Source organism: Alosa pseudoharengus, unplaced genomic scaffold, assembly GCF_046254945.1.
Source record: "Alosa pseudoharengus isolate Yale_2024_CS ecotype anadromous, Long Island Sound unplaced genomic scaffold, YU_APseudo_1.1 YU_APseudo_1.1_scf_9, whole genome shotgun sequence".
Lineage (NCBI taxonomy): Eukaryota > Metazoa > Chordata > Actinopteri > Clupeiformes > Clupeidae > Alosa > Alosa pseudoharengus.
Genome location: NW_027468881.1, coordinates 40838745 through 40864989, shown reverse-complemented (window position 1 = coordinate 40864989; position 26245 = coordinate 40838745). Strand labels below are relative to the sequence as shown.

At 42.0% G+C, this 26245-nt stretch overlaps 1 protein-coding gene across 1 annotated transcript; it reads right to left on the bottom strand.

Moving 5' to 3' along the window:
- Window positions 1–67: 67 nt before the first annotated feature.
- LOC143115385 (2-epi-5-epi-valiolone synthase-like) lies at window positions 68–26006 on the bottom strand. Its single transcript, XM_076277379.1, has 5 exons — window positions 25842–26006; window positions 6782–7406; window positions 3154–3393; window positions 2686–2938; window positions 68–378 (listed from the first exon to the last, which is right to left on the bottom strand). Exons 1-5 carry the CDS (start codon window positions 25973–25975, stop codon window positions 290–292), a joined length of 1341 nt encoding a protein of 446 aa, XP_076133494.1. The 5' UTR covers window positions 25976–26006; the 3' UTR covers window positions 68–289.
- Window positions 26007–26245: the final 239 nt, after the last annotated feature.

Below are 26245 nucleotides of genomic sequence, written 5' to 3'. Positions count from 1 at the left end.
TGGTTGTTGAAGGACAGAACGTGGCACTTGATGGGCTCAACAGTGCTTCCCCAGTGCCAGTGGAAGGAGGAGAGGATTGTTCTAAGCATTAAAGTATGTCAAGTATGTTCGCACATTCCTGTGTGGATGTCTTATTGGTGTCCTTGTGTGTGATGGTTTGTATGGAGTAGGCCTACTTGTCAGCACATTCATAATTTCAATTTGTTAATTCCCATGTTTATTTTCAGGAATGCCAAAGCACTCAGCCACTTGTACAATACATGTCCACGTGTGTGTGTAGCTCAGCTCTTCACATGGGGAGGGGTCCTGTTCCAAGGTCCGTACTCCATTCTTGGAATGCTTGACACAACGTGTCATCGCTGGTGTCATTAAAGATTTCTGTGGATAAAAACACATAATACTGTGTCTGTCAGTCTAGACACTCTAGGGTTACTCCTTACAAAAGAACTTTGGGTCATTCGGTGTCAAATTAGATACGGTTGTTGCTGCACTGTTTTAGAAACCTTGTCTATATGATGGGTCCCAAAACCAAGGCCTGTCAAATATTTCTGTTAAAGTCCTGTCATATTATTTTCAGCCCTTGAAATTACTTCAGTTTTACAACCTAAACACATTATCTGGGAAGCAAAGTTTGGGCATTACTATCATGAAAAGTACTATTCATAGGCAGCCCAAACTTTGTAGGGTGGAAGACAAACATGTTCTCAGTATGACTGAACTCAGTATGAAAAGTTTGGACGGCATGCTCATTGAGTTTCTACAAGGCCCTAACTAAGTTAGAAACTACAGTATGGTTTTAGGGAACGCACCCCCGAATGTGAAGTATGAACATTGTCGCTGTCGCTGGCATATGGCCGAGCTGGGACGCATTTCCCAAATTTCCTCATGGGATTTAGGCTACTCAAACACACACACACACACACACACACACGGGGGTTTAGGCTACTCAAACACACGACAGCAGCCTTTTTCTGCAGGAGATTTTGGCCTCGCTGTTCTCTAGCCTTTCACTTTTGAGTCCGACTCATACCTTTTTTCTGTCATCTTCTCAAGGTGTCCAGCTGAACTGTAGGCCATGAACTCTGCCATATTTACCCAATCAGCATCTTACCTGTTTCTTTTGGGCCAATGAAGTTTCACTTTTATTCTCTTATTTAAATTTGAATGAATTATTATTTTTTATGGCCAATGGGGGCCCCTCTGGCAGGCTGGCACACATGGGGCCGCTACACACACACACACACACACACACACACATGGGGCCGCTACACACACACACACACACACACACACATGGGGCCGCTAGGCTGCAGCCATATCTAGCCTGCACACACACACACATGGGGCCGCTAGGCTGCAGCCATATCTAGCCTGCACACACACACACACACACACACACATGGGGCCGCTAGGCTGCAGCCATATCTAGCCTGCACACACACACACACACACACACACACACACATGGGGCCGCTACACACACACACACACACACACACACACATGGGGCCCCTAGGCTGCAGCCATATCTAGCCTGCACACACACACACATGGGGCCGCTAGGCTGCAGCCATATCTAGCCTGCACACACACACACACACACACACACACACACACACACACACATGGGGCCGCTAGGCTGCAGCCATATCTAGCCTGCACACACACACACATGGGGCCCCTAGGCTGCAGCCATATCTAGCCTGCACACACACACACACACACACACACACACATGGGGCCGCTAGGCTGCAGCCATATCTAGCCTGCACACACACACACACACACACACACACACACACACACACATGGGGCCGCTAGGCTGCAGCCATATCTAGCCTGCACACACACACACACACACACACACACACACACATGGGGCCGCTAGGCTGCAGCCATATCTAGCCTGCACACACACACATGGGGCCGCTAGGCTGCAGCCATATCTAGCCTGCAGACACACACACACACACACACACACACACACATGGGGCCGCTAGGCTGCAGCCATATCTAGCCTGCAGACACACACACACACACACACACACACACACATGGGGCCGCTAGGCTGCAGCCATATCTAGCCTGCACACACACACACACACACACACGGGGCCACTAGGCTGCAGCCATATCTAGCCTGCACACACACACACACACACACACACACACACAGGGCTGCTAGGCTGCAGCCATATCTAGCCTGCACACACACACACACACACACACATGGGGCCGCTAGGCTGCAGCCATATCTAGCCTGCACACACACACACACACACACACACACACACACACGGGGCCGCTAGGCTGCAGCCATATCTAGCCTGCACACACACACACACACACACACACACAGGGCCGCTAGGCTGCAGCCATATCTAGCCTGCACACACACACACACACACACACACACACACACACACACACGGGGCCGCTAGGCTGCAGCCATATCTAGCCTGCACACACACACACACACACATGGGGCCGCTAGGCTGCAGCCATATCTAGCCTGTTCGGCTCGATGTTAAAGGCATATTTTGTCAGGTCGGGCGGGGTGGGGCGGATTGGATATCCAAAATGGGTCGGGTGGGTGCGGGTTATAATAAACCCGACCCACACAACACTACTCCCTACTTGTAACGTGTAAATAGAAGAGAGTATAAGCAGCATAGTTGCTCACACCTGCTCGCCCAAGCGCTGTGGGCAGTGGCATCCTGACCAGTCCTCCGGAGTGCTTGAGTCGCTCGCCCAGGGCCTCCCTCACCATCTCCAGGCTGCAGGCCGTGTGCCACACGGGCAGCTCCAGGGCGCGCATGCAGCGGACCACCCGATCCCGCAGCGCAGCGGTCAGCAGGCCTCGCTCACAGGCCACGTACACCATGAGGGACATGTCGATGGTCACTGCCTCGCCGTGCAGCAGCGCAGGTAACACCTTCTGCAACACACACGTCAGAGAAAATAGTCAACTGGAAAATATCTTTGATGCTGGACATGCAGATATGGAGATCGGGGTCTATATGTATTTTTGAATTTGTTTGCAGTCAAGTGAAATGGTAGCCAACAAAAATGAAGTAGCTGTAAAACTGTACTGCAACTACAGCCTTAGGAGCACTTTCACTCCCAGGCATTTCAACACGCGTCTCTTGTGACCATCTCTAGCTCAGGGCTGATGAGGTGTCCGAAGTCCACCAGTCGGTCCAGCTCGTCCTCCCACAGGTTTGGAGCCAGCTCCTCCAGCATGGTCTCTATGGCGATCCTAGAGGATGCTGAAGCAGCAGGCGACTGGTCTGTCCTGTCGGTCTCATCACGGGTTTGGAACTTGGAATCCAGAAGCCTCGGCCCCTCCAACTCCAGAAGCTCAAACAGGCCTTTGTGTTTCATTAGAGCCATCTACGAAATATTGAGAGAAAAAAATGTGACCCTACCGTGTCCTCTAATGCCCAGGAGCTGTGTTAGGGTCAGTTTAAGTAAACAACACAACAAGTAAACAACACAACAAGTAAACAACCCAAACCTTTGAGGTCCTGGAAGATTCACTATGAGGTTTTAAAGAAGGTTTCCGTGTCCGTTAGCCTGACTTATTTGTTAGGAACACCATGTTTAGTTCTAATTAGGAACACCGTGTTTAGTTCTAATTAGGAACACCATGTTTAGTTCTAATTAAGAAGACCATGTTTAGTTCCAATTTGGAACACCATGTTTAGTTCTAATTGGGAACACCATGTTTAGTTCTAATTAAGAAGACCATGTTTAGTTCCAATTTGGAATACCATGTTTGTTTAGTCATACCTGTCAACATTTAGCTTTCCAAAAACGGGCGATTTTTTTCGGGGGGGGGGGGGGGGGGGTGTCAGTGTTTATACCGGATCTGTGTTTGCATATTTAATACGTTTCATACACGTGTTTCAACACTGCATTTCGGTCGTTGCTTTTACCTTACCATTACCTTACGCATGCAGTTATGTATCCACCAGCTGCCTGCCTGCAGCCTACTCAGGGATTAAAGTGAAAAAAAATCGTTTGACTGAACTTTTTTCAGGCCATAAGTCATACGTTGTTCATATCTACCTATAGAGATAGCACCCCTTTTGCGGTCGCGACCTATTGGTTTTTAATGTACAAAAAGATGCAAACAGCAAAGTAAAGGGAGTATTCGCCTTATTCACACGGCGGCCATTGTTTAAACCAAAACGAGGCTACAGGGTACACTTACTATATAATTAATGCCACCTACAGGTGAATGCATAGAACATAACAATCCTATGGTTTGTGTACCCTGTAGCCTCGTTTTAGCCGCCAATGGCCGCCATGTGAATAAGGCGAATTGAGTGTTCTTGATTGAGATTGAGTTTTCCTGATGAACAAAAATATATTTTAGTACCATCCCTGACCATTGCTGATTAGCCATTGCTGTTCTTTTCTACTGCAGCAATATTGTAGAAAGGCTTTAACACACTCTTATTTAATTACTTCAGGCCAAAAGTGTTTAAAGGGGAGATTTTTTTCTTGTTAATATGCAATTCAACACCAAGTAAAATCTATAAAATCAAGTTTGCAAGACTTCCCATTTCCTCATCAGAGTAACGAATCAGAACATTCTAGATATTGTTCATATTTCCATTTGTTGCCTCATCGGCATTTAATGAAAACATGGTCATTTTGAGTTTTACAGACAACTCAGTTTTCCAATTAGCAGTCTCTCAGTCTGTGTGTGCTCATGCAGGAGGTCTGCGCATTTGATAACGACAATCTGGAGACGGTGTTTTTGTCTTCAGCAACAGATTGTATAACAAGAGGTTGCGATATTTAAGATCATGCGTAGCCTACTTTCTAAACGTAAAAACGGTCAGCCATAGATAAACGTAGCCTACCTCTGTCGTGGTGGCTAGTTGCACCTGGTAGGGAAGATGTCCTGAAGTGCACGAACGTTAACCTTATGGCGGTCTTCTGATTGGTGGCGTGCTAAAACGTTTTCCTATTGCATCCATAAACAATTTTCTTGCAGCGAACCGCGCAAAAGCAAACCCCTGGCACTTTAATTTCTTTACACCATGGCTTGTTAGTTCTCCCCCGTTTCCAACAGCTGCCCATCTCCATTTATTTTTTAACTTTTGACACCTGCCTTACCTTCCTTTAGCAACAACGCATCCATGACAGCTAGTGGCCTTGCCAAATAGACGCACACAAATCATGACGCTAATATGCAAGGTTCTGGTAGGCCTACTGGTTATGGTTTTGTGCTATAAATTAATAATATTTTATAGCAAAGTTTTAAGTTGACTATTTTAATTGTATGGTTATTTTTTGTCAACATACACTCACAACCTACTGTCGTTAAAAGTGAGGCCTAAGCAAAATAGGCTACAAGGCTGTCTGTGCGTCACAAACAGACTGACCCCCTTACTCAACAGTTCGCGATGATGACAGTGATATTATTATTTTTTTTATGCTAACACGCTCAGTCAAAACCTTCCGTCGCAAATTGTGAAAAACATTGTTGTACATGTCATAACAGACGGGATAATAAATTACATAGGCTACGGTTCATATTGCGTCGCTTTACACATAATGTTAGTTGCATTGATTAAAAACTGTAACAATAATAGTAGCCTACATCGGGTGGCATAGCAGGCTATCTGTTCAAGTCATAGGTGACACCCAAAATGAATGACCTCCCCTGCCAAGAGTTCGCGATAGTAATTGTCTACATTGATGCACGGAAAGAACACAGCTACGCTTCTTCTCCGAATTCGCACATAGAGCTCACAATATCATATCCAAAAAAGGATTGGCCAACCTCATCAGCTGTCTCTAATGTATCACTATAATCCAACTTTTAGACCGTTATAGTCCTCCATACGTGTTCTTTTTTTTTTTTAAGCAAACGCCCGAGACAAGTGTGTAGCTACAACATAAACAAAGCGAAACTCATGGCTGACGTAGGCTATCTTCTTGAGCGGTCACTGATTGAGACACAGAAAGTTCTCAAGAACACTATTAGGTCTTTAAACATTTACCATCACACACATTAATTCATCGGACCTAATATTTGTAGTTGCCTTAAAAAAGGAAAAGCAAAGGTGATAGTCCCCCCCCCTCCTATTTTTTTTCTCATCGGATCTGCATCGATCTCAAATATGACATTTCTAAAATCAAATTGACGGAAATCCGTCCTACGACGGAGAACTTTAATCCTTGAGCCTACTTCCAAAACTCCAAAGCTGCTTGCTGTCAGATTTGGTTCCGAGTGCACAAGTTTAGTGTATCAACAATACTCAATAACAGTTTATGTGATGTGTTAATCAATTAAATTCCCAACAATTTCACAACAGCTAGTTTTGGAGTAGGCCATTCAACTAGACCGCTTGCTTACCACGAGACTCAGGCTGCGCAGTCGGCACCCGCTTCCTTATTTGGGTTTTGGGTTGCCAGGTTTTAGCCTATGACAAAACGGTTGAAATTGAAACTAAGTGATCGTGTATGTGTAGGGTGTATTTCATACATAATCTGGCAACCTGAATGGATCAATGATTTTAAAATGAAGTTTGATGGCCATGAAAATTACGGGAGTTTTCCGGGAGAAATAACAAAACGGGAGGGTGCTGGGAGATGACCTTGAAAGGGAGAGGAGAAACCCGGGAAAAACGGGAGTGTTGACAGGTATGTGTTTAGTAGGCCTACAGTCTGTCTGACGGACGCAAGTGTAGCCTACCTGTGGCCTCATCCCAACTCCATGCACTTAAGGAAGCGTGGTTCACACGTTTGTCATGCAAGATACCTTCAACATCTCAGCCAGTCCATTGGCGATGTGGCGGCGTGGGACGGTCCCCAGGAAAGACCTGTCTAGGAACACGGCCACCGGGGGGATGTAGCTTCCCAGCTTGTTTTTACAGTTGGCAAAGTTGACCCCATTCTTTGCCCCGACACTGGCATCCACATAGGCCAGCAGTGTGGTTGGGATGCGGATGTAGGGAGTCCTTCTACGATAGAGAGACGCCGCTAGTCCCACAATATCGAGACACACTCCTCCACCAATGGCCAAGATTGGCTCAGACCTTCGGTCAATGCCAAACTGGTGAACTTCCTCAAGGATTGTCGTCACAAGTTCTATGGATTTGTTTTCCTCTGTAGTGGGCAAAGGCAGCATCTTGTAGACAACATTCCTGGCCTTCAGGTACTCCGAGATCCTACTCCCGTAGAGCGCATGGACGGTCTCATCTATGACAATAAAGCGCTTTATGGGCTTGCTGCTGCTCTGCAGCTCTCCACAGCACCCCATGTGGCCAAACAGCAGGGTGTCATTATCAGCGTCCAGAAGGTTATTGCATTGGATGATTCTGTAGGTGAACACGATGGGGCTCACCACTGTCCAGCAGACACCGTCAGCTGTGGAGCTCTCATAGCTATAGGGAGTCATGGTAACAGACACGTTAGCTGTGGAGCTCTCATAGCTATAGGGAGTCATGGTAACAGACACGTTAGCTGTCGAGCTCTCATTATAGTTATAGCATCTTTGGTTATAGTAACAGTAAGGCCTATTCACACCAAGAACGATAACGATAACTATAACCATAACCAAAAAAGCGTTCACACTGAACAACGATAAACAAAATCTCTCCTTGTGTTAATGAATGTGACGGTTAAAATTCGATGGGTTCTTATTGGCTATTAGCTTTTTATCGTTCTGAAAGTCGCTCTGAAAGTGATCCCCAACGATATCGTTCTTCATGTCGTTATCGTTATAGTTTATGTGTGAACGTCGCCATTCATATTAACGAGAACAATATTTATTTATAGTTATCGTTATCGTTCTTGGTGTGAATGGGCCTTAAGGGTGCAATTCAGTGGAAGTGTAAATAGAACCACTCAGAGCCATATAAAGTTAGAGTTACGACAACTCCATTGACGCTAATTTTCCATTTTTTTTTCAACAATGGCGGCTAATGGAAGCCTCATAGTTCCCGAAAGTTAACAATTTATAATAGCAGCAGTGCAGTTACAGACTGTTTGTAGCCAACATTTCAGACTCAGATTTACATTATTGGCTCATCCGAATAATAATAATAATACTAATAATAACAGTAACAACAGTAATAGTAGTAAAGTAATAGTATTAATAACCTAATTATAATAATAAACTATTTATGTATACTATGACAGCTTTTCTGCTGCTCAGTTTTTATCACTTCCTTATCAAATAAATTAAAAGAGGCTAAAGCCCAATAAATGTGCCACAGATAATAACCTAATATAAGATAAACCTTGCCTATACCATTTCAATTAGGCAGCACTAGGCAACACCACGAACGAGCTGTCATTAAGTTTTTGCGTTTGTAGCCTACAACTTTTATGACGTGACGTGTCTTGGGCATTTAGCTTTACCATCATGTCAACACGAAGCTGAAGTTGGCCGCACATTCAGAATGCGGTGTAGTCAAGTTTCCGTTCCACCTTAAATATTGCAATTTTCTACCGACAGGGGGCAGTGCTGACTGCAAATACGCGATGACACTGGCATTTGCCTAGTAGCAGACGAACATAGGCTACTCCTCACAGACGAATAAAAGCCTTTTTTTCTTGTGACTCCATTGTCGACCAATCTTTAAGTAAATGATACATGCTTTCTGTCAAATAAATCGGTTCATATTGCACTTGTTTTGGGGGGGCTTTTCTGTTTCTTCTTTACATGAGCTATATTTCATATTTTACAATTTATGCACTAGATTTGATACCCATTGCTCACACATGATTTGCCGTGAGATATTACACCACATCCCGATACAACAGTCTCTGAGCTTTCATTTGACACCATGTATGGCCAATTTCGTCGTGAAAATTCACCCTTTTATTACAATTGAAATTCCATGAGCTGTTTTTCATATTCCACAATGTATGCACTAGACTTGATACCTATTGCCCACACAACATTTGCCGTGAAATATTACACCACATCCCGATACTACCGTCTCACAGCGTTCATATGACACCCAGCATGCCAAACTTCGTCGTGGAAAATTGCCATTTTTGTTACATTTAAATTACATGAACTATATTTCATATTCCACAGTATATGCACTAGATTTGATACCTATGGTCCATACATCATTTGCCGTGACATATTACACCACATCCCGAGACTACAGTCTCTGAGCTTTCATATGACACCTTGCATGCCAAATTCCATCGTGGAAAATGGCCATTTTCCTTACATTTAAGTTACATGAGCTATATTTCATATTTTACAATTTATGCACTAGATTTGATACCCATTGCCCATACATCATTTGCCGTGAAAAATTACACCACATCCCGATACTACAGTCTCTGAGCTTTCATTTGACACCATGCATGGCCAATTTCGTAGTGGAAAATGGGCCTATTTCATAGATTTAATTTACATGAGCTATATTTCATATTCCACAATTTATGCACTAGATTTGATACCTATTGCTCACACATCATTTGCCGTGAGATATTACACCACATCCCGATACTACAGTCTCTGAGCTTTCATTTGACACCATGCATGGCCAATTTTGTCGTGGAAATTTACCCTTTTATTACAATTGAAATTACATGAGCTGTTTTTCATATTCCACAATGTATGCACTGGACTTGATACCTATTGCCCACACAACATTTGCCGTAAAATATTACACCACATCCCGATGCTACCGTCTCACAGCGTTCATATGACACCCTGCATGCCAAACTTCGTTGAGGAAAATGGCCATTTTTCTTACATTTTAATTACATGAACTATATTTCATATTCCACAGTATATGCACTAGATTTGATACCTATGGCCCATACATCATTTGCCGTGAAATATTACACCACATCCCGAAACTACAGTCTCTGAGCTTTCATATGACACCTTGCATGCCAAATTCCATCGTGGAAAATGGCCATTTTCCTTACATTTAAGTTACATGAGCTATATTTCATATTTTACAATTTATGCACTAGATTTGATACCCATTGCCCACACATCATTTGCCGTGAAAAATTACACGACATCCCGATACTACAGTCTCTGAGCTTTCATTTGACACCATGCATGGCCAATTTCGTAGTGGAAAATGGGCCTATTTCATAGATTTAATTTACATGAGCTATATTTCATATTCCACAATTTATGCACTAGATTTGATACCTATGGTCCATACATCATTTGCCGTGAAATATTACACCACATCCCGAGACTACAGTCTCTGAGCTTTCATATGACACCTTGCATGCCAAATTCCATCGTGGAAAATGGCCATTTTCCTTACATTTAAGTTACATGAGCTATATTTCATATTTTACAATTTATACACTAGATTTGATACCCATTGCCCACACATCATTTGCCGTGAAAAATTACACCACATCCCGATACTACAGTCTCTGAGCTTTCATTTGACACCATGCATGGCCAATTTCGTAGTGGAAAATGGGCCTATTTCATAGATTTAATTTACATGAGCTATATTTCATATTCCACAATTTATGCACTAGATTTGATACCTATTGCTCACACATCATTTGCCGTGAGATATTACACCACATCCCGATACTACAGTCTCTGAGCTTTCATTTGACACCATGCATGGCCAATTTTGTCGTGGAAATTTACCCTTTTATTACAATTGAAATTACATGAGCTGTTTTTCATATTCCACAATGTATGCACTGGACTTGATACCTATTGCCCACACAACATTTGCCGTAAAATATTACACCACATCCCGATACTACCGTCTCACAGCGTTCATATGACACCCTGCATGCCAAACTTCGTCGTGGAAAATGGCCATTTTTCTTACATTTTAATTACATGAACTATATTTCATATTCCACAGTATATGCACTAGATTTGATACCTATGGCCCATACATCATTTGCCGTGAAATATTACACCACATCCCGAAACTACAGTCTCTGAGCTTTCATATGACACCTTGCATGCCAAATTCCATCGTGGAAAATGGCCATTTTCCTTACATTTAAGTTACATGAGCTATATTTCATATTCCACAATTTATGCACTAGATTTGATACCTATTGCCCACACATCATTTGCCGTGAAATATTACACCACATCCCGATACTACAGTCTCTGAGCTTTCATTTGACACCATGCATGGCCAATTTTGTCGTGGAAATTTACCCTTTTATTACAATTGAAACTACATGAGCTGTTTTTCATATTCCACAAATGTATGCACTAGATTTGATGCCTATTGCCCAAATATCATTTGCCGTAAAATATTACACCACATCCCGATACTACCGTCTCACAGCGTTCATATGACACCAAGCATGCCAAACTTCGTCGTGGAAAATGGCCATTTTTCTTACATTTAAATTACATGAACTATATTTCATATTCCACAGTATATGCACTAGATTTGATACCTATGGTCCATACATCATTTGCCGTGAAATATTACACAACATCCCGAAACTACAGTCTCTGTGCTTTCATATGACACCTTGCATGCCAAATTCCATCGTGGAAAATGGCCCTTTTTCATAGATTTAATTTACATGAGCTATATTTCATATTTTACAATTTATGCACTAGATTTGATACCTATGGCCCATACATCATTTGCCGTGAAATATTACACCACATCCCGATACTACAGTCTCTGAGCTTTCATTTGACACCATGCATGGCCAATTTCGTCGTGGAAAATGGGCATATTTCATAGATTTAATTTACATGAGCTATATTTCATATTCCACAGTTTATGCACTAGATTTGATACCTATTGCCCACACATCATTTGCCGTGAAATATTACACCACATCCCGATACTACAGTCTCTGAGCTTTCATATGACACCCTGCATGCCAACTTTCGTTGTGGAAAATGGCCATATTTTATAGATTTACTTATTTCATATTTTACCATTTGTGCACTTGATTTGATGCCTATTGCCCAAACATCATTTGCCGTAAAATATTACACCACATCCCGAAACTACAGTCTCTGAGCTTTCATATGACACCCTGCATGCCAACTTTCGTCGTGGAAAATGGCCATATTTTATAGATTTACTTATTTCATATTTTACCATTTGTGCACTTGATTTGATGCCTATTACCCAAACATCATTTGCCGTAAAATATTACACCACATCCCGAAACTACAGTCTCTGAGCTTTCATATGACACCCTGCATGCCAACTTTCGTCGTGGAAAATGGCCATATTTTATAGATTTACTTATTTCATATTTTACCATTTGTGCACTTGATTTGATGCCTATTGCCCAAACATCATTTGCCGTAAAATATTACGCCACATCCCGAAACTACAGTCTCTGAGCTTTCATATGACACCTTGCATGCCAAATTCCATCGTGGAAAATGGCCATTTTCCTTACATTTAAGTTACATGAGCTATATTTCAGAAAAAAAGAATAACTGCACAATGGATGTAATTACACGCTCCTCGTGATCATTGTCAGATTTCAACAGTTATGACTGACAGTAGAAGTGTGAAATAAGAGAGCAATTCTCATTTATGCTATACATGAGCACACATAGAATTTGTGAGATTTTTTAAGTAGTGCAAAGTCTGTTGTATCTGGATGTGCTGTATGTCACGCCAAATAGGGATCAAATCTGCATAAATCGTAAAACATGAAATATAGCTCATAGAATTTCAATTGTAATGAAATGGGGATTTTCCATGACAAAATTGGCCATGCATGGTGGCAAATGAAAGCTGAGAGACTGTAGTATCGGGATATGGTGTAATTGATGTATGGGCAATAGGTATAAAATCTAGTGAATAAATTGTAAAATATGAAATATAGCTCATATAAATTACATGTATGAAAAATGGCCATTTTCCACGATAGAATTTGGCATGCAGGGTGTCATATGAAAGCTCAAAGACTGTATCGGGATGAGGTGTAATATTTCAGGGCAAATGATGTGTGGGCAATAGGTATTAAGTATGGTAAAATATGAAATATAGCTCATGTAAATTAAATCTATGAAATATGTCCATTTTCCACAACGAAATTGGCCATGCATGGTGTCATATAAAAGCTCAGAGACTGCAGTATCGGGATGTGGTGTAATATTTCACGGCAAATTATGTTTGGGCCATAGGTATCAAATCTAGTGCATAAATTGTGGAATATGAAATATAGCTCATGTAAATTAAATCTATGAAAAAGGGCCATTTTCCACGATGGAATTTGGCATGCAGGGTGTAGGAACGCTGTGAGACATTAGTATCGGGATAGGGTGTAATGTTTCACGGCAAATTATGTGTGGGCAATAGGCATCAAATCTAGTGCATCATTTGTCAAATATGAAATATAGCTCATGTAACTTAAATGTAAGGAAAATGGCCATTTTCCACGACGAAATTTGGCATGCAGGGTGTCATAGGAACGCTGTGAGATGGTAGTATCGGGATGTGGTGTAATATTTTACGGCAAATGATGTTTGGGCAATAGGCATCATATCTAGTGCATACATTTGTGGAATATGAAAAACAGCTCATGTAATTTCAATTGTAATAAAAGGGTGAATTTCCACGACGAAATTGGCCATGCATGGTGTCAAATGAAAGCTCAGAGACTGTAGTTTCGGGATGTGGTGTAATATTTCACGGCAAATGATGTGTGGGCAATAGGTATCAAATCTAGTGCATAAATTGTAAAATATGAAATATAGCTCATTTAACTTAAATGTAAGGAAAATGGCCATTTTCCACGATGGAATTTGGCATGCAAGGTGTCATATGAAAGCTCAGAGACTGTAGTTTCGGGATAGGGTGTAATATTTCACGGCAAATGATGTGTGGGCAATAGGCATCAAATCTAGTGCATAATTTGTCAAATATGAAATATAGCTCATGTAAATTAAATCTATGAAAAAGGGTCATTTTCCACGATGGAATTTGGCATGCAGGGTGTCATAGGAACGCTATGAGACGGTAGTATCGGGATAGGGTGTAATATTTCACGGCAAATGATGTGTGGGCAATAGGCATCAAATCTAGTGCATAATTTGTCAAATATGAAATATAGCTCATGTAACTTAAATGTAAGGAAAATGGCCATTTTCCACGACGAAATTTGGCATGCAGGGTGTCATAGGAACGATGTGAGATGGTAGTATCGGGATGTGGTGTAATATTTTACGGCAAATGATGTTTGGGCAATAGGCATCAAATCTAGTGCATACATTTGTGGAATATGAAAAACAGCTCATGTAATTTCAATTGTAATAAAAGGGTGAATTTCCACGACGAAATTGGCCACGCATGGTGTCAAATGAAAGCTCAGAGACTGTAGTTTCGGGATGTGGTGTAATATTTCACGGCAAATGATGTGTGGGCAATAGGTATCAAATCTAGTGCATAAATTGTAAAATATGAAATATAGCTCATTTAACTTAAATGTAAGGAAAATGGCCATTTTCCACGATGGAATTTGGCATGCAAGGTGTCATATGAAAGCTCAGAGACTGGATGTGGTGTAATATTTCACGGCAAATGATGTATGGGCCATAGGTATCAAATCTAGTGCATATACTGTGGAATATGAAATATAGTTCATGTAATTAAAATGTAAGAAAAATGGCCATTTTCCACGACGAAGTTTGGCATGCAGGGTGGCATATGAACGCTGTGAGACGGTAGTATCGGGATGTGGTGTAATATTTTACGGCAAATGTTGTGTGGGCAATAGGTATCAAGTCCAGTGCATACATTGTGGAATATGAAAAACAGCTCATGTAATTTCAATTGTAATAAAAGGGTGAATTTCCACGACGAAATTGGCCATGCATTGTGTCAAATGAAAGCTCAGAGACTGTAGTTTCGGGATGTGGTGTAATATTTCACGGCAAATGATGTGTGGGCAATAGGCATCAAATCAAGTGCACAAATGGTAATATATGAAATATAGCTCATGTAAAGTAAATCTATAAAATATGGCCATTTTCCACAACGAAATTTGGCATGCAGGGTGTCATATGAAAGCTCAGAGACTGCAGTATCGAGATGTGGTGTAATATTTCACGGCAAATGATGTATGGGCTATAGGTATCAAATCTAGTGCATAACTTGTGGAATATGAAATATAGCTCATGTAAATTAAATCTATGAAATATGGCCATTTTCCACGACGAAATTGGCCATGCATGGTGTCAAATGAAAGCACAGAGACTGTAGTTTCGGGATGTGGTGTAATATTTCACGGCAAATGATGTATGGACCATAGGTATCATATCTAGTGCATATACTGTGGAATATGTAATATAGTCATTTAAATGTAACAAAATGGGCATTTTCCACGACGAAATTTGGCATGCTGGGTGTCATATGAACGCTGTGAGACGGTAGTATCGGGATGTGGTGTAATATCTCACGGCAAATCATGTGTGACCAATGGGTATCAAATCTAGTGCATAAATTGTAAAATATGAAATATAGCTCATGTAAAGAAAGAACAGAAAAGCCCCCCCCAAAACAAGTGCAATATGAACCGATTTATTTGACAGAAAGCATGTTGTATCATTTACTTAAAGATTGGTCGACAATGGAGTCACCAGAAAAAAGGCTTTTATTCGTCTGTGAGGAGTAGCCTATGTTCGTCTGCTACTAGGCAAATGCCAGTGTCATCGCGTATTTGCAGTCAGCGCTGCCCCCTGTCGGTAGAAAATTGCAATATTTAAGGTGGAATCGAAACTTAACTACACCGCATTCTGAATGTGCGGCCAACTTCAGCTTCGTCATGTCAACATAGTTGTAACGTTAAGCGCAATGCTCATCTAGGCTATGGATTTAAGTGGTTTAATTTTAAAAAGGGCAGCAAAAGTGGGATAAAGTGCAACTGCTTCCCCAAAACAATTCCTCCATAACTGTGGATTTAATCGTTTGATATGTGGATAACTTTCAGTGGACTAAACACATAAAAGGTAAGATTTTGTTATCACAAAGCTAGCTGGTTCGTTAAAATTTAATATGGCTTAGCATATTTACAGCCAACTTTGTAGGCTACTTGCAACAGTGAAACTGAGTTTGTTGTTAACATTGTTGGTAACGTAAACGTTTCTTCAGTTAGGAGCAGGACTGTTTTTTTTTTAATTTTGCATTCATTTTCATTGGCAAAAGCTGGCCTAATATGCATGAGAGAACCTAGATTTGAGGGAGCTGTTAGCATCAGCACGGTCATATTAACACAACAGGGCACACTAGCCCAGTGATGGCTAGCCCAGTGATGAAGGATCGTGTAAAATCCCATCCCCAGAAAGTTTCAAACCAAGCTTGTAGTCTAGGTCAATTTTTAAAAGAAATTAACCCTGAAGGCAAATCATGTTAATTTTTGGCATACAACATTTTCAGGGGTTTTGAAGGGTGCTGAATTCAAATCTTCTGTATGCCAGGCTCAAAAATGTCCCATAATGCCTCAAAATGGAGAAATCTAATATGGCCGCCGCTGCCAGGTCAAAATCTAATTAATCACTTATCTTTTAGACTGTACAAGGTAAAAACCTGAATGTAATGTGCTTTTATAGGTTTTCACATATAGGGAATTCAATGCCATGCTCAGATTCAAGATCAAGACTAGAGAAAATGCTTGAAATTAATGTACATGGTTAAAATTGTTGTATTTTTCATGAAAAAAGAGGACCATGAAACAGGTTGATGGCTTTCTGAAGAATTTACTTGAAACATGTATAGAAGTAAGGTTAATTACCATATTTTAACTATCTATTTATATTATTTATCTGTATTTTAACTATTTATTTAGTATTTGAAGAAAATGCTTGAAACTCTTAAGCTAAATGCCTATTTTAACTATCTATTTATATTATTTATCTGTATTTATCTATTTATCTATATTTTAACTATTTATTTAATAATGCATATTTACCTATTTATTTAGTAATTAATCCATTCTATTCTATTCAATTCTTTAAACTTCTTGGTATGAAGAGGTATGCTACACACTTAGGCGAGGATCACATTAGCCAGCGGCAAGCGGCAAACGTAACGCGACACTCAGACCATAATACATTTTGTCTCGTTCCTAAGCAACACAAACGGTTTGTCAATTGAATACGCTCGCGTTGTGCTTTGAAAGTTGAACAAAGTTCAACGCCCAGCTTGTTCAAAGCTTGCGTTACGCCAGCGTTGCCACCGTTCCCACCGTTCCGCTGCCGAACCCTAGAGAACAATAGGAAACCTGCCGCTTGCCGCTGGCTAATGTAATCCCCGCCTTAGGCTATCCTAATCATCCTCATGCTCCTCCTCTCCAGCAGTGTTCTGACAGGTGCTGCTGCAGCTGCATGACTCCATGCATAACATGCCACTTTTCCTGCAACTGCAGCGCAGGCTTAGACATCCCTTGAAACAACCACAGGAGGTGATCTCCTTACAAGCTTTTGGAATTGGTGGAAGAGATAGTAGCTGTGGCACTAACTGATCATCCACATTTAAATGGCCATGATAAGTATGTGTTGTGTTCGGGCCGCTCCTTGGCTCAGTTCTGGGTAGCTAGACGCCATCTCTGGCTGTCTCAATCTCAGCTCCAGCAGGCAGACAGAGAGCGTCTTTTGAGAGTGTCGGTGGAGCCTGGGTCCATGTTCGGCCCACAGGCAACCACCCTGTTGCAGCAGGCGCGTTACAGCCGCCGCTGTGCAGAAGAGGTGTCAGGGTCTCTTGGTAGGCATGCCAGGGGTGCTAGGCGCCCTAGGGCATTCACGCCTCAGCCAACACCTACCTTGGGGCATCCGTCTTGGGGGGCGACTGATGTCAGGCATCCCAGGGGTGGGCTAGCCGCCCACAAGCTGGCCGGGGGCCAGCGTGCTAGTGGCCGTGGCCCCTCCAGGTGCCCTCATCGTTCCTGACAATCTCCGGGCCAGCTAGCCTCGCCTCTGAGCTCGATGCAGGAAGGCTTGGCTGGCCTTAGGAGCGGATCCATGGGTGCTCTCCACCATGACCCATGGGTACCACCTGCAGTTCAGGACCAGACCCCGTGGTTACCTTGGTGAGCAGTGCCATGCACGCTCAGACCTTATGTGCAGAGCTGTCCACCCTCCTGGACAAGAGGGCGATAAGGGAAGTCAGGTGTTCAGACCCCCAAGCGGGGTTCTTCTCCCGTTATTCTCTTGTACCCATGTGCACAGGGGACCTTCGTCCTGTTTTAGACCTCAGGGGTCTCAACGTGCACCTCCGGTCCCTGAGGTGCAGATTCATCACAGTTCTGAGAGTGCGGCAGGCCATCAATGCAGGGGACTGGTTTGCTACCATCGACCTGCAGGATGCTTAATTTCAGATACCCATCTGGCCGGGGCATTGGCGGTTCCTGAGGTTTGTGTTTGAGGGTCGGGTCTTCAAGTTCCAAGTCCTCCCATTTGGAATCTCTCTGGCCCCCCGAACCTTCACCAGGTGCATGGATGCAGTTCTTGCACCCATGAGGCAGCGGGGGCTCAGGATATTAAACTATCTAGATGACTGGCTCATCTGTGCAACCTCAGAAGTGCAATGCCAACTACACGTGGCCTTGCTGTTAAAGCACATTCAGGACTTGGGCTTGCGCCTCAATCCCAAGAAAAGCAGGCTCCAGCCTTCCCAGGTCACCACCTTCCTGGGCATGGTCCTGGACTCCAGGAGGGCATCCGTGACTCTCTCACCGGCGAGACAGCAGTCTTTCGCCGCATGTCTCAGTCACTTCACGTTGCACGCCCAGGTGGAGTGGAAACTCTGCCTTCGCCTCTTAGGCCTTATGGTGGCAATGGTGCAGGTAGTCCCCCTTGCCCTCCTTCAGATGCGCCCAGTGAATGCGGACCGGTGATTCGTCGCCGGGTCGTATTTACAGACGCATCCCCAGTAGGCTGGGGCGCCGTTCTTGATGGTCAGGGCATCAATGGTCTCTGGACAGAACCTTGGCTATCCCAGCACATCAATGTCCTGGAGCTGAGGGCCGCTCTCCTTGCCCTCCCGCACTTTCTACCGTGGCTAAGAGGCCAACATGTGATGGTGAGGACCGACAGCATGGTGACTGCGGCCTACAACAGACAGAGGGGCTTGGGGTCTCCAGGTCTTTGCAGCCTGGCGACAGACCTGTGGCTCTGGGCTCATCCCCTGTTCAGCTCTTTCAGAGCAGTTCATGTGCCGGGGGCCTTGAATGCTGCGGGCGACATCTTGTCAAGAGGGGGCCCACATCCCGGAGAGTGGAGGCTCTAGTTAGCTTCTTCCTATTCACAAAGGCTAACTGGCTAACGTGTTTTTAGTTTCTTATAATATATTAATTATTCAGTTAGCCTATACATAATCCTCACATAACAATCTTCACATGCTATTACAGACGTATTATAAGGTCCTAAACAAATTGTTATGATATTATGTTATAGTTTACCTGTTACTGCTGAGCATCATGTGAGGGGAATGAGATAATTCACAAGCGCCTCCTCAGTGTATAGGTAGAGGGTGTGGCCTCATTCAGGGTTACATATGTGTGTGTAGTGGTAAGGGTAGGGGTGGGATGGGCAAACATGTCATCATAGCACACTGGACATCAAAACAATAGGCTCAGGTACAATATTTCATTAGTAGGCAAATCTAGTAGTAACAGTTCGGCATTTAGCTTAAGAATTTCAAGAATTTTCTTCAAATACTAAATAAATAGTTAAAATACAGATAAATAATATCAATAGATAGTTAAAATATGGTAATCAACCTTGCTTCTAAACATGTTTCAAGTAAATTCTTCAGAAAGCCATCAACCTGTTTCATGGTCCTCTTTTTTCATGAATTATTCATTATCCGAGACAACAATTTTAACCATGTACATTAATCTTTAGTCTTGATCTTGAATCTGAGCCTGGCATTGAATTCCCTATATGTGAAAACCTATAAAAGCACATTACATTCAGGTTTTTACCTTGTACAGTCCAAAAGATAAGTGATTAATTAGATTTTGACCTAGCGGCGGCGGCCATATTGGATTTCTCCATTTTGAGGCATTATGGGACATTTTTGAGCCTGGCATACAGAAGATTTGAATTCAGCACCCTTCAAAACCCCTAAAAATTTTGTATGCCAAAAATTAACATGATTTGCCTTCGGGACTTTAAATAAGCACATTTTCCAAAATCCTGCCTAGTCTATTGCGCTGATGATGCATGATCACTGATCAAATCATTCCCAGGTGCTCACCTGTCTGAATCTCAAGCTCTTTAGCCTAGCATCTTAATGCTGTTCACAGCACAGTGAATGACAAACGATGACAAAATGCTGTTCATGTTTATAAGTTCATAGCCTGGTTATTTATCAAAGGACTTACATGTCACGTTTTATATTTTATTATGATCACTCGCATTACCATGGGGTTACTTAATACAGTAGGTAGGCCTAATCAAGGGCGTCTAGTGGGGGGACAAGTGGGAATAAATTACCCGGGCCCCAAGTGGGGGGAGGGCCCATAAGGAGTTGAATTTTATTTTCCTTAATAATAAATAATTTCCTTAATTTAAAGATCTTAATAAATGTTATTAACTAATATAGATGCAAATATTTCGGGTAAATGCATCAGTTGATTGATGTATTAAATTGTGTCCAAGCCAACATTGTTTGAGGGCAGGCACCCTCTCCCTTGCACGAAATGGTTCAGTCCGCCTTCCCCTGCTAGGCGCATTTTTGATGTAACGTTCATTCTGCCGAAGCGGCAATGCAGACGGTCACGGTGTTAAGATGTCTAAGTCTAAGAAAGCTAAATCCGGTTCCCAGAAAAGAAAAGAGGCAAGAAAGGGAGAAAAAAAGAAATGAGGGAAAACAAGTGTTAACAGCCTTCTTTCCCAAGAAAGGTGAGCCCAATGTGAAAGCAATAGTCTACAAATGAAATGAACTCCTGAAGGTTACAAAACACTTTAATACCACCGCGAATCCGCGATTATCAGTGCTAAAACAGCATTAACACAAAATTAGAAATAACATGATGCCTGATTTATAGCCACAACATTTCAATAGCCTACTAATTCGAAAATTATTATGAGCTAATAGCTTAACTTAGTAGGCTCAATGTTATATAGGTTCATGAGGAAAGGCTGTCAAATTAGTAGCAAAGCTAACTTGTGAAACACATCACACTCAGTTAGCTATAGATAGCTGTTCTCTCAGCCAAAAGTGTTCAATTTGTATAGATAGCTAGCCTAGAAATCTAGACGCACCCTAGCGGCAGCAAATTAATTTGCTCAGCCTGTACGTCTAGTATCGAACCATAGGAATTTCGATTGGCTAACGCCGTGGACCTCATCCAATCACAGCGCTCTATTTTGTTAGAGAGTCTTAAGGCGGGCTTAACAGGATAACGACAGTCCTGCGACGGTGAACAACAAGGAAGGTGGACATGCGTGAAGCTGGCCCCCCATGTTACTCAAAGTTTTTTTAAAAACACTGCTATTCGTTTGTGCTACGTTTGTGCCGGTTTGTGCCGTAAAAATTATCGTTTGTGCTGTTAAGGGTTTTAAGTAATTAAACTTTACATTTTTTCTGGCCAGTGACGTCACTCAGCCCCCCATACTTGTCCAAATTTCCCCAAAATAGTCTCAATCGTTTGTGCTACGTTTGTGCTCATTTGTGCCGTTAAAAGTAACATTTGTGCTACTATGTTTTTTAAGATATTCCACGTTATTTGTTACACGTGTGACGTCATTCAGCCCCCCATCAATGTCGAAATCTTTCCAAAATGGTCTCAATCGTTTGTGCTATGTTTGTGCTGATTTGTGCCGTTAAAAATAAAATTTGTGTAGCTATGTTTTTAAAGTTATCACGCTTTGTTACAAGTGTGACGTCATCCAGCCCCTTATCAGTGTCCAAATCTCCTCAAAATAGTTGTGATGGCTTTGGCTACGTGCGTGCTGATTTGTGCCATTTATAGAAACGTGTGTGTACTATGCACAAGTTGCTCAGCAGTTGTAGCGTATGCTAGACATCACCCAGCAGCACCCCCACCCCCCTTCATCAATGCCCAATCGTAGTCCTAATCGTTTGTGCTGATTGTGCTGTTAAAAAAAGAAACAAGGAAAAAAGACACATTTGTGTTGTTTACAAAGCTATATCGTGCTGACCTTAACCGAGAAAAGAAAAGACGTGCTACTATTTACGTGGCTGTTTGTGCTGCCAAAGGTTCTATAGTAGCCTACACCAGCTGCTTGTGCATAACGTCAGAATTACTGCAACCACTACCAGAATAAACCTGCAGGCCATTACTCAGCTGTGGAGAAACACCACTCCATTCTCCGGCCAGTAGCGTCTGCAGGTGTGCACAGCAGTGTGCGTAGGCCTACTATCACGCAGCTACGGAGTGGGCTACGAGAGACTTACGAGAGATAATTTCCCCTGTGTGTGTATATTCACTCCAAGTTGGCCTACCATAACTCATCACTGCACTGTAGCCTATATTCTCTAAGATAAACAAATGTATTCTTCAATAATTGTATGCATCAGAATTACAGTGGATTGTGCACACAAGCAGCACTTAGGCTTTGTTGCTGACCCAAGTCTCCAAGGCCACCGTGGATATATGAAACTTTGCAAACAGAAAGGAAGGAGGCAGCAAAGCTAGGAGTTATTTTAGATGGACAAGAAGGTAGGCTAAATTGGTATGTTTGTCAAAATAATGTTTAAACATTAAAGTCATACGACAGTAGGCTATACTAAAACTAAAGGTACATTTGTAGCCTTTTTAGCACTTTATAAAGTTGACTAAATTATTAGGCTACTCTTTAGCTATAAACCTAAGAAACAGCTTCCTTGCACTTGTGTTTTCTGCTCAGATCAGGAGAAACATTTGGTAGGCTACAGTTTGGGACGATTTGGCCAGTGTGTGTGAGACTGATGTCATGCGCATAGCAGATAGAACTTGGTAGGCTAATGTAAAAATATAGTTACAGAAAACACATTGATGGGCTGGGCATCACGTGTAATAAACATAGGAGAAATGTCGGCGCAATCAGCACAAACGATTGGGTAGGCTATAGGCCTAGGTTTGGACATTGATGGAGGGGCTGGGTGATGAGCTACAATTGCTGGACAAGGCCGCTGGACAATTTACATAGTAGCCTACCCTACAAACGTTTATTTAAATGGCACAAATCAGCGGCTATTTTGAGGAGATTTGGACACTGATGATGGGCTGAATGACGTCACACATGTAACAAAGCGTGTTAACTTAAAAAACATAGCTGCACAAATGTTATTTTTAACGACACAAATCAGCACAAACATAGCACAAACGATTGAGACCATTTTGGTGAGTTTTGGACATTGATGGGGGGCTGGTGACCTCACGCGAGTAATAAATAAACCATAATAACTTAGAAAACATAGCTGCACAAATGTTTATTTTAACGGCACAAATCAGCACAAACCTAGCACAAACGATTGAGACCATTTTGGAAAGATTTCGACATTGATGGGGGGCTGAATTACGTCACACGTGTAACAAATAACGTGGAATATCTTAAAAAACATAGTAGCACAAATGTTACTTTTAACGGCACAAATGAGCACAAACGTAGCACAAACGATTGAGACTATTTTGGGGAAATTTGGACAAGTATGGGGGGCTGAGTGACGTCACTGGCCAGAAAAATGTAAAGTTTAATGACTTAAAACCCTTAACAGCACAAACGATCATTTTTACGGCACAAACCGGCACAAACGTAGCACAAACGAATAGCAGTGTTTTTAATCATTTTTGAGTAACATGGGGGGCCAGCTTCACGGAGGTGGAAGGTGGCTATGGCGAACGAAGAGCGGTTGTTTGAATCGGCGTTGGCGTCAACTTTGGAGGGGTTGGACTTGTGCTTTTCTTTGAAAGTAGAGCAACACAATGCACTTAAGTCATTCCTTTCGAAGAAGGATGTATTTGCCGTTTTGCCGACTGGATACGGATATGGTCGTAGCGCTGGCCTATTGCATGCCTAGGCAGTTTGAAAGACAATTCTCTGCCCGCCCCTTGGATTAAGCAGGTGAATGATTCGATTCCAGACTATACATGTCAATGATATAGGATGGCCCGCCAGGCTAATAGATAGCTGTTCTCTCAGCCAAAAGTGTTTTCATTCATTTTTTATGTTCTAGCTTTTAAACATTCTTAAAATAAAACAGAAATTCAGTGAAGTCTTGGGTAATAAGATTATTTTCTGTTATACAGTACATATAAGAGTTGTTAGATTAATTCAATGTGTGATTCGATAGTAGTTAGTTGTGAACCTCATGCTTACAGCCGGTGGTTGGTTGGTTGGTTGGGGGGGGGCATGGCCACCACTTGTGCATAGGGCCCAGAATTTGGTGCTACGCCCCTGATGCCCACCATTACACTGGAGATGTTAAAAAAACTTTTAAACTTGTTGATTTCTCCCGCGACGATAGGGCTAGGTAATTCGCTCATTAGCTCAGATCAGTGACTACCAGAGGAAACGCGGGGTAGAAAACTCAAACAAGTAATGTTAGACTAGCTGTGTTACAGTTTCTCGTTGCAACGAGCTTCACAGGAGCTCCATGCGCTTTTGTAGGCTACACTCAGTCTCAAAAACACTGTTCACTTTTCGAGTCACTGTACGAGGTCATTTATTTTATGTAGCGATAATTTAGATACACTTATGGGGTGGGTGCAATTGCGTTTTCTAAAGAATCTCCCGTCTTGATTTTGTACAGAAATTAATATTAAGTGACACGTAAAAGGGCAGAAAAAAAGGTCACCTTATATAGCAGGCTAAGATATAAGGTCTGGAATTTAATTTAATATTGTTGTAATGGTAGGATAACTATAGTTTACACAATAATTACACTGTGTTATACATATTGTATATCAATGCATTTATTGACTGTCAATTACCCAAAATCGTGGCTCTGTCTATTGCCTATTTAATGCATTCTAATCCATTGTCAATCACTTCCGGGAACTAGTTGAGGTTTACACAAACCACGTGACCAACGGAATTTTGAACACCCATTGTCGCAACTCTACCTTTATATGGCTCTGGAACCACCTAATTGTTCCTATGGGTAAACATGATTGACAGGGAGAAACACATTACATAGGCTACACATTTTGACAAATCTGACAATATTGACAGTTGTTAACAGTAATTAACCATATGACCATACTATTATAGGCTAGTTAATTACTAGCAATTAACAGTTACTCATTGGGGTGAGCAAGGCAGGGCACCCTGGACTCACAGAGGTGAAAGGGTTAATTCACACTTAGTGGACTGACTGGACACACACACGTGTATAGACCCCCTCATGCCAGCTCACTGAAATACCACCTCCAATAATAGCCAAATATTTAGGTCGCCCTTGACTGTGGAGAGCCGTTTACTAGCCTACCAAATTATTGTTAAGAGTTTACTAAATTGTAATGGACATAAATCGACTCAATATTACAAGTATTTGGTAAGACAAACTCTTTGTATATATCAAAATAAAGACACGCATGCACGGTCACTGCTGTGGGAAATTAATGTATCAAATATTCATACCCATATAGGAAAATATATATTCACATATATGCAGCTGCATCCAGCTTATTATGAATAGATGGCTACAATATATTTAATAAAAATATGTAGTACAAGAATGTTTATGCAAGTATATGTGGAACACAAAATGGATATCTTGCATGAAAGTCCATGCTGAATATATTTAATAATGCAGAAAATATAAGAAATTGGCCAATATTGAATATATTTATAAATACATGGAAATATATTTATTTAACATAATATATTTATTTAACATATATTTATACTTACATTTTAGAATTCAGTAACACATGTGGTTCCCCGTGATGAGGCTACTTACATTTTAGCAGGCGACAGATGTCCCTGGTGGTCAAAGTGTTCACTTCCACGTCGTCTGTTCCACGTTCCATTCATTTGCACTAATTGAAATTCTCTGAGTTTATCACAGTAATCGAGATCCGTCGCATTTGACATCTCTGTGACTAATACACATGTAGAGGGAATGAGCAAGTCAGGCTGCCACCTTGAGTCAGGCAGAACTAGCGGCATCTGGTTGGCCTGGGAGAGCCTATATATAGTTTGGGGAAACCGGCTACTAATCTCCATTTCTACACACCTAACACCAAGCAGATCCTTAACATCATTTACACTGCACTGGTTTTACTAGGCCTATGTGTGTTGTTGTATCTATCTCCTTACCATCCTGTGAATTCTCATTTTTACTTCATTCTAATTCTCTGATGT